Source organism: Pimephales promelas, chromosome 20 (genome assembly GCF_988280905.1).
Source record: "Pimephales promelas chromosome 20, fPimPro1.hap1.1, whole genome shotgun sequence".
NCBI classification, from domain to species: domain Eukaryota; kingdom Metazoa; phylum Chordata; class Actinopteri; order Cypriniformes; family Leuciscidae; genus Pimephales; species Pimephales promelas.
The window spans coordinates 9877297-9887830 of NC_142788.1; the positions used below are offsets into that span (position 1 = coordinate 9877297).

The 10534-nt window shown below is 35.7% G+C and overlaps 1 protein-coding gene across 1 annotated transcript; it reads right to left on the reverse strand.

The window, feature by feature from the left end:
• Nucleotides 1-2804, reverse strand: phlda3 (pleckstrin homology-like domain, family A, member 3). The gene is made up of 2 exons (XM_039689777.2): nt 2075-2804; nt 1-779 (listed from the first exon to the last, which is right to left on the reverse strand). Exon 1 carries the CDS (start codon nt 2458-2460, stop codon nt 2077-2079), a length of 384 nt encoding a protein of 127 aa, XP_039545711.1. The 5' UTR covers nt 2461-2804; the 3' UTR covers nt 1-779; nt 2075-2076.
• Between the last annotated feature and the right edge of the window lie 7730 nt (nt 2805-10534).

Sequence of the window (10534 nt, forward strand, 5' to 3'; positions counted from 1 at the left end):
TCCTGTTTTTCTTTTTCTTTTTTATTTGCACAATGTGTACGTAATGAGATAACGAGCTTTGTTAAACAAAAATTAAACACTTCCTTTTTAATCTTTTTAAACCATCACAGAGACGACTATTTTTAACTTTGGCAAGCGCTCTGGGTAAGAATACGCAGAAAATTGTGGCAATAACAGCATTGCCCAATGGAAAACAAAATAAAAACACATCCATCAAGTTTTCCATGCAGTCGGGATGCATTCCAAGGGAAAGCAGTCTGCCGTGCTTTTTTCCGTGCGATTGAAGAACCTTTGCGAGGGAATGAATCCAGATCCCTTGTTCAAATACTTCTGAAATGTTAAAGAGTGCAGTTGTGAGTCATACTTCATCTATGGCTAATGTCTCCTGAAGCAGCATCATGCTTTCAGTTATAATACTGAGTGTGAGTCCTCCATGTCACGCGAGGTCAGAACGTCTCTCAAAAGTGTAAAGTCGACACCGAAATCCACTCTGGCACTGTGAGGAGTGAACTGTGAAGCGTTGAATTGTGGTGAAGAGCAAACCATTGAGTCTCGCTTTTCCTTGTTGACTAATGCAGTGAAAGTGCATGAAATCGTTTTCGAAAACATCCAGAAATCCGTCCACTGTGCCGAAAGGTGTCACTGTGAAAAAAGGTGGAAGTACAAAAGATATATACGAGTTCAGAATAAGCCTTTCATCCGGTGTTTCCTTAACAATGGGCCTTCATTTTCTTGTCCACAGTCTCTCTTTCTCTTCTGGATCCAGTGCTGTGTTTGGGCTGGGAATACAATGGTAACACTGCATTAGTGAGTTGTGGAAATTGTTACAGATGGATTCAGTAAAATCAGACTATAGAGTCTTTCATTCTTCATCTCTTCAAATTTTGGGCATGGCATAAAATCAAATTCTCACAAGCCCATTTAAGTGGATTTCTAATGCTTGAGTGCAATTAAATTACACACGGTAAAAAAAAAAAAAGTTGCTAATGTATTTAAGTGCAATCAACTCGGATGTTTAAGTCATTTCAACTTAAATGACATTAAACTGAGTTGAATCTTGTGTAACTTGGGAAAAAAAGTTGAAATGGCTTATTTGGATGAGATAAAGCAACGTAAAAACATTTTGTCATAGTTGATCATATCATTTTAACAACAATATCCATATTGTAATATCTGAAGTGATTCCACTGTTTCGTAGCTTTATCCACACTTATCCAACTTAAAAAATAATATTGTTGGTTTAACTTAAAAAAAAAACAAGTGACCTGGTTGCCTTAAAATTTTAAGTTCATTGAAATGGAAAAATTGAGTTGATACAACGAAGGAGATTGATTTAATCACCAGAAACTCAAAATATTATGTTATCTGAACTACATAAATGATCTAAGTTGATTTGACAAAAGAAAAAAAAAATGTTGTGATTACAAATCATGAATGATTTTAGCTGCTTTTTCTTTATGAATGCGAGCTGGTCAAGCAATGCCTTTATAATGAAAAACAGTGTACAAATTTCCTAGTGGATTTTTTTATACTAACACGTGGAACCCACCAAATGTAACAGATTGATCAAATAAGAATTTTAAAACATCCTATTGAATAATGTAAAAATCCCAAAAGGATGTTGCTATTTCGATGCTTCTGAAACTCTTTAATGAACTGATTAATGACTTGCTAGTGACAATCATTTGGGATTTATTGAAGTTCTTTCTGATGTTCCACATGAGCTTTATACCAACTGGATAGTTGTATTTGGAACTATGCGTTCTAAAAGATACCGCTTTTGTTTTGTCGCTTAATTCTAAGCAAATTCCCCATAGAATCCTTAAGAATTGGTTCTAAAATAGAATTGGGAATCCTTCGGGACCTCAGGCAGCATTTCATGCGGTAAAGCCTCTCAGAACTGTGGACGAATAATTGAACACAAAAGCGTGTCTGTGTTTCATAGAGCTCAATCCAGTAAATGAAAAGCAGATGCTATTCTGGATAATTGTTTCCCGAGAGAACACGCGAATGGACACACAACCAACCCTTCCAAAATACATGCTGCTCAACATCAAAAGCAGTTGTCTTTTACCCTCAAAGCTCGACGTCTCCCTCCCCGCAGCTGCCCAGATGTGACAAATGCCTGTTCCTGCCGGTCTGAACGGCGACGCGGTTTTTGAAGCGCACCAGCGCGAGCGCGATCTCCGCGTTCCACGCCGTTCCCTCCTGCTGGCACCTGAAGTCAATCTCCTTCCCGCCGTTCATCACGATGGTGAAGTAGACCAGACCCCGTTTGTACTCCACACAGTCCAGCGTGGTCATCAGCTCGAAGCGCATCTCTTTGCTGCTCTCGCCTTTACTGTCGTACAGACGGAGTCCTTCCTCTGACAGAACGCAACGCTTCTTCTTCCACAGCTGCAGAAGTCCATTACTCCTCTTCTCCAGATAACCATCCTTCATGACTTTACACTGGCTCATTCTGAATAAAGGTTGGTGTGAAACCCAAAATTAAACGTTAATCAGAATCGGCGAAGCGTTCACTGGTGTTTTCGCTTAGCGTTAACGAGCGAACGTTGCACGCAAACGCGCAAAACCGCTGTGCGCCCACTAAACACAGTATAAAACGCCTTCATTTAATCGTTTAGCTCAACTTTACACGTTTCTGCAGAAGAGCCCGTTCTTGAATGTAATAACGCATCGTCGCTGCATTGCCGCCAGACAGCTCTGTGGCTAAAGATCAATTTCCGACTTTTATATATTGTTACAATCTGCTTGGAAGTCCCGCAATCTGGGCATGTTGGTACTTGCTCCTCTGAAAGCGACTCTTCTCGTGTTTCTGAAGGACTCTTCCCCCCCACCTCGTCGTGACGTCACGGGGATTAGTCCTACTTTAACTGCACTCTGGAATGCTTCTGCTGCCGCCTGATAAACATTAGCTTGTACGTCCATTCATGTCCTGACATCTGGCTCAAGTCGAAAATCATTTCAAAGCGATTCCATGTTGGAAATTCCGTCATAATTTAGAACCAAAGAATTCTAATGGTAGTTGTCTGATATCATCCTAATACAAACACAAAATAATAACTAATATAGGCTATTTTAGAATAATTTGAAATGAGAGTTTGATGATGTCCTATAAGAGAATATTACTAAAAGTTTATAGCTGTCTGATGAGATTAATCGCGATTAATCATTTGATAGCCGTAATATATATATATATATATATATATATATATATATATATATATATATATATATATATATATATATATATATGAAGAGTTCAGATGCAAAAGCCTCTAAATGCCATTTGAATTTTTCTTAGAGAATGTTAATTTTCATTGCCATTTAAGTGAAATTACTGAACTTAAATATACAAGCTTGATAAAAATGATTATTTTAAAAGAGAATTTCAAATGGCACTTAGAGGCTTTTGCATCTGAACTCTTCATATATATATATATATATATATATATATATATATATATATCAACACTGTAAAAAATATTGTTGGTTTAACTTAAAAAATGTAAGCTCATTGAAATGGAAAAATTGAGTTAATGCAATGAAGGAGATTGATTTAATCATCGGAAACTCAAAATATTATGTTATCTGAACTACATAAGTTATCTGAATTACACAAACATAAAGTTGATTTGACAAAAGAAAAAAAATGTTGTGATTACAAATTATTAAAATACTTTTTTACAGCGAACTTTTATAGTTTCTAATGAAAATTACACATCAAATACACTTTAAAAACAAATTATATGATCAATAAGTTATGACTACATATGTTTTTACATTGCTTTTACTCATCAAAAGAAGTTATGCAATTTTCAACTTTTTGTCAGGCCTATACAAGATTAAATTCATTTTTAATTTTAAGTTGAATGTAATTTAAGATGAAATGACTTAAACATCCAAGTTCATTGTACTTAAAAATTCAGTGAACTAATACAAGGCAAAGGGTAAATCTTCACTCTCGTTAAAACGTCAAACTTATTCCATTTAATAACTAAGACTAAATTCTTCCATAGCTTTTAGTACACTTGCGATTTTTAAACACCCCCAAATCTTTGAATGGACACACAACCCTACCTTTAAGGTCTGTTAAAATTTTTGTGGTTTGTTTTTTTCTTGTTGTGTTTTTTTCTATTTATACTGGAATGCTCTGTGAAATGTGAGATGTAACTTTAACAACATGCCCTCCCAAATAATTTAAATACTTTGCCTATAGGTCAAGTACCTATACAGATACGCTGCCAAAAATAAGTTATGACAAATGTTTTTACTTTAACTCATCAAAATAAGGTAAGCATTTTTTTATTTACTTTTTTAAAGTTAAGTTTAAGTTTTTTAAGTTTAAGATTCAAAAATTTTTTTTAAAGTCAGTTTAATGTAATTTAAGTTGAAATGACTTTCACTGTGAGTTTGAGAGTATTTTGCTGCGTCATAGTTAAAACAATCAAACGCAATTAATGGCATGTCAATGTATTCATTGTTTGGTTGATCAAATAAATACCAATTTAAGGGAACACAATAAAATGACTCAAAACATAAATTGAAAGATTAATCTTCATTTTTTTTTTGTCTCAAATGCTTCAGAACAGCTGGAAGCGAAACTCATCTGATCTTGTCGTCTTCAAATGGAATGATGAACATCTTTGAAAGTCACTGTCGGTCGTGAGAAATCTCATAGTTAAGAAATTGCAGGACATCATTTTGCATTCTGTCCACCAGAGGACAATCTTTACTTCTTCATAACATTTGAAACCAAGCTGGAAGGGTTCATGCCATGTTGTTTTAAAAGAGTCATGACACACATTAAACATTTAGTAGGCTAGTCTTCTTTTGGAATCAGTGTCATCGCTCTAAAATAATCACCTCGTAATACAAAGATAATTAAAGATTTATGTCGAGCAGTTTTTAAACGAATGCACACCTACAGCAAGATTTGATTATGAATGAACCCTGCATTAATGTTTTGTAAATATTTGCCCGTCTTTGTCTTTCACAGATGGAATGTGTGTGTAGGTGGTGTGTGTTAATGATAGGTTTGGCAGGGGCCCTTTTCCTTCCTTCAGTTCAACGGCCATTACATGCTGACAGCTTGAACACGAACGCTACTCCCTCTCAACACTGTGAGTTTTTATGTGTAATGTTTGACAGCTTGAGCATATCCCAGTCATTAATTTCACTCTGCTTTATAGGTTAAAAGTTGAACTAAGCAGGTGTACTCTTAGAAAAAAGAACAGGTTCAATGGGTTCAATTTTAAAGAACCCGTTATGCTCAAAAGGTTCTATATAAGGAGAAAAGTCTCGATAAGTCGTCTATATAAGGAGAAAACTTTTTATGTTTATTTAAAAAGAAAAGTTAAAGTATGTTTATGAGCCTGTTTTACATGTTTCTTTGAGACCTGATTGGGTGGTTTTCATGGGACATTGCGTCCAGTGCTTGTCTCATTATATCTGTATATAGAGAAAAGTTGCTCCGGCTACTTTTATGCGTTTCTGGTGTGGGAGTGGCAGAGTTTTTATTTTATTTTGTACTCTTTTTAATTGTTTTTAAAGGGTAACTAAACCCCTGGTCAGGGCCTGACTCCACCCACTGGCAATATTTGAAAATGCTGAAAAAGTGGGCAGACCCTGCAGCGGAGATAGAGGGCACGAAATAGATGCTAAAACACTCTTTGATCGTTTTCAATACTCGCAATTCCAACTCCTGACTCGCTTCAGTGGTTTTGACGACACAAGATGTTTTTTTATACTGCCAAGGGCATAGCTCGCGTGTTGAGCTGAAACGTGCGTACGTCACGAAGTGCGGAACATCCAATAGGAAAATTCAACTGCAGTAGCCACCGTTCAACTTGAATAGGGCAGCACTAAGACGGTTTTACACCATATATTGTAGAAATAGAACACTTTCTACACAAATGTCAAAAAAGTTACTCGAATCAATGACTGGTATTAATAAAGATCCATTCTTACAGATCATTAACTAAAAAAAGTTGGTTTAATGTTTAGTTACTCTTTAAATTGAATTGTTTGAGTACACTATTACATAAATTTAACTTAAAACTTTGGTGTAATCTCGAAGCGAAGACTTTCATTAGGATTACAGCCCATTCTCACCCCCAAGGCGTCACTTAACTGACATGGTGAACATTTGGACATGCTTCAATATCTGACGCTTTAGGCGCCCTTTAGCGTCAGTTAGATGACGCCCTAGGATCGCGTGTACCCTACCCCCACCCCACACCTAAACCTAACCGCGTCCTCTAACTGACGCTTTCCTTTAGCGTCAGTTAGATGACGCCGTAGGATCGCGTCATGTAAGTGACGCTAAAGGGCGCCTAAAACGTCAAATATTGAAGCATGGTCAAAGGTGACGCCTTGGGGTGAAAATGCGTTGAGGATTAATGTAGCTAGCTCTAACAAGCTAGTTTGCTAACATGCTAATTTGTTAATATGTTCAACATAGTATGTGTAACGAATCAGTAGGCTGAGGCAGATCCATTTGCAACAAGTTTAATAACTGAAAAGGGCAGATAAAGGAAACACAGGAATTCTTGATGGGGCACGCTGAAAGCGAACTAGAAACAGATAGTAGGTATAGGCGGCGAGAAAGCAGAACCAGAGACAGGCTAAAGTTCAGGACAGGCGGCTGGAATCAGAATCCGGATCAGGCTGAGGGTCGAGAGGCAGGCTGCAGACAATCAGAGAAGTCAGAATAGTGAGGGTCGTAAACAAAGGATAACTTGATCACAGAAACAGCTCGGACATGCACACGACACATAGGGAGGCAATACTTTGCACAGGGCGCTCAGTTAATCAGGCAGATAAAGGCTTAGAGATGATTGGTAATACAGAACAGGTTACAGGTAATCATAACGCAAATGATGCATACTAAAGGGAAAGTATGCAACCCCACTAGAACTCAGGAGAGGGCGCTCGTGGTTGAGAGATGGTAGAATTAGGAAGACTGGACGCCATAACAATAGAGAAGCACTTAATGTATGAGACCATTCATATATCGATTTTATTTCGCTCTCAAATCAAGCCACATGCACCACTTGTCACCATGATGGTAACTATTCTAAAACCAATATTAACAGAAATTCTTCTAAATTAGCATAACAAAACATTAATCACTTCTAAATCTCCCACTTAACATTAATCTTGCACACACACACACACACACACAAAACATTATATCAAAATAGACATCCCAGCCGTTTCAGTTAAACTTAAGTTTGTCTAAATTAAAACAAATAAGTGAATGAAACTCAAAACAATGAAACAGTTCAGTTTACCTAAAATATATCAGTTCTGTGAACTTGAAAGGAAAAGAAAGTGCTAAATACTCTTAAAAGTTAATTCAACTGAACTAATTAGTTTAATTTTAAGTGTGTCCTACTCAAACCAATGAATTATTTTGAGCGTCAGGGTTTGCAGTGTGTGTCATGGAGGGATTGTGTCTGGCATTCATATATGGCAAAGTGACGTTCAGCAGAGCCAACAACCAATTACATGTTTATGACTATTTAAAGGATTACCAGGGACTTTCCAAAATGAAGTGACCTGACTGTCAGTGTCAGATTGTACCTCTTTCAGTCACAGTGAAACTCAGTACGAGAGTGACTCATAGTACATTTCTGACATTGTATGTTAGGTTAGGTAACCTAATCCTATTAAATGGTATTGAAATTATGTTGACACACCTTACAAATGACCATTCGCATGCAACAAATGCAGAGAGCCTTGATACCCGTCGAATCGGCAGACAACAAGAGTTTTGGGAGAATAATTATTTGACCAGTTGAATGTTTCGTGAATGTTTAGTCAAGTATAAATCAAAAGATAAGGACACGCATTTATATTAAAAGGATAGTTCACTCTTCAGCCGAATTATAATCACGGAAACAGTGATTATAATTGATATTAGTTATACATTTGGATATTTTTTTCTTACAAAAACGCATTGCTTCACTTCAGAAGGCCTTACTTTTATGATGGAGGGATGCAATTTTGGGGCTTAAAAACATAGCTCAAGTCACTCATAAGTTTTTATGTTTAAAAACATTAATAAAAACAGTAGGCAAGGCAAGGCAAGTTTATTTATATAGCACATTTCATACACAATGGCAATTCAAAGTGCTTTACATAGAAGAAATTAAAATAATCAAAAGAAATCAGAATAATTAAAACAGTTTAGAATAAAAAATAAGAAATAATGAAAAATAAAAATTATGATAAAAATAAAATACAGTAGATTAAAACTATTTAATAAAATTAAGTGCAGTAACAGTCGGACGAACAGTGGCACAGTGCTCATTCAGTAAATGCACAGCTAAACAGATGTGTTTTGAGTCTGGATTTGAATGTGACTACTGTATGAGCACACCTGATCTCTTCTGGAAGCTAATAATATAATAATATAATAATAGCTAAAAGCAGACTCTCCATGCTTTGAGTGAACCCTTGGTATTTCTAGCTGATGTGATCCTAATGATCTGAGTGATCTGTTGGGTTTATATTCAGTGAGCATATATCTGCAATATATTGAGGTCCTAACCCATTAAATGATTTATATACCAGTAATAATACTTTAAAATCAATGCTAAATGTAACTGGCAGCCAGTGTAAAGACCTGAGGACTGGTGTGATGTGTTCATATTTTCTGGTCCTGCTCAGAATCCTGGCAGCAGCGTTCTGTATGAGCTGCAACTGTCTTATGGTCTTTTTAGGAAGGCCAGTGAGGAGGCCATTACAGTAATCCACCCTGCTGGTGATGAAAGCATGCACAAGTTTCTCTAAGTCTTGACTGGAAACAAAGCATCTAATTCTTGAAATATTTTTCAGATGATAGTATGCTGATTTAGTTATTGCTTTGACATGACTATTGAAACTAAGGTCTGACTCTAGTGACACACCAAGATTCCTGACTTGATTTTTAGTTGTTAGACCCCTAGCGTCAAGGTATGCATTCACCTTGAGAACTTCATCTTTGTTTCCAAACGCAATAACTTCAGTTTTGTCTTTGTTTAACTGCAGAAAGTTTTGATTAGGATTTTTGATTAGGATTGATTAGGAAATTAGGATTTTTAAAAATATAATTCAGATTGTGTTTGGCTGAAAAAAGAGAGTCTTGTACACCTTGGATGGATTGATGGTGAGTAAATTTTCAATATTTGGGTGCCTTTAATCGGTATAATAGTTACAACAACTCCCTTTAATTAGTACAATAGTTTTCCACATTGAAATAATCATCAAATCATTTCTGAAGGATCATGTGACACTGAAGACTGGAGTAATGATGCTTAAAATCCAGCTTTGATGTCAGGATATTACAATTTATAAAATAAATTTTAAAATATATTACAATACACTGTAAAAAAATATTGATGGTTTAACTTAAAAAAGTAAGTAACCTTGTTGCCTTAAAAAAATTGCCTGGAAAAAATTAGTTAATACAAGGAGATTCATTTAACCATCAGAAACTCAAAATTATGTGTTATCTGAACTAATTAAATTATTTAAGTTGATTTGACAAAAGAAAAAATGTTGTGATTATTACACTGTAAAAAAAATATTGTTGGTTTAACTTAAAAAAGTAAGTAACCTGGGTTGCCTTAACATTTTAAGTTGATTGAACTGGAAAAAGTGAGTTAATACAATGTAGCAGATTAATTTAACCATTAGAAACTCAAAATAATAAGTTATCTCAACTAAATAAATTATTATAAAGTTGATTTGACAAAAGAAAATATGTTGTGATAACAAATCTTGAAAATATTTTTTACAGTGTAGAAAACAGTTAGTTTAAATCGTAATAATATTTGACTGTTTTCAAAATAGCAGCCTTCGTCAATTTAAAGGGTTAGTTCACCAAAAAATGAAAATTAAGTCATTAATTACTCACCCCCATGCTGTACCAACCCCGTAAGACCTTCGTTCATCTTCGGAACACAAATGAAGATATTTTTGATTAAATTTGAGAGCTGTATAACTACCACATAGACTGCCTAAGGGACTGGCTCTTGACGGCCCAGAAAGTCAATGAAGAAAATGTTTAAATATTCCATGTGACTACAGTGGCTCAACTATAAGTTTATCAAGCGACGAGAATACTTTTTGTGCGAAAAAACAAACAAAAATAACGACTTTATTCGACTATTCCTTTTCTTCCTTGTTGGCCTGAAACGAGACTTCCTTAGATTTCCACGACGCATGCGCGAGAATTGCGATCTCCTTCAACTACTTCAGTTCAGTTCTCGCGCACATGTTGTGTAAATCTATTCGAATAAAGTCGTTATTTTTGTTTGTTTTTTCGCACAAAAAGTATTCTCGTCGCTTGATAAACTTATAGTTGAGCCACTGTAGTCACATGGGATATTTAAACATTTTCTTGATTGACTTTCTGGGCCGTCAAGTGCTAGTCCTTTAGGAGCCAATGTGGTAGTTATACAGCTCTCAAATTTAATCAGAAATATCTTCATTTGTGCTCCGAAGACGAACGAAGGTCTTTCGGGGTTGGTACAGCATGGGG

Bases quoted from the DNA above. Each gene is read 5' to 3' on its own strand.
- phlda3 (XM_039689777.2), bottom strand. From the start codon at position 2,460: ATGAGCCAGTGTAAAGTCATGAAGGATGGTTATCTGGAGAAGAGGAGT.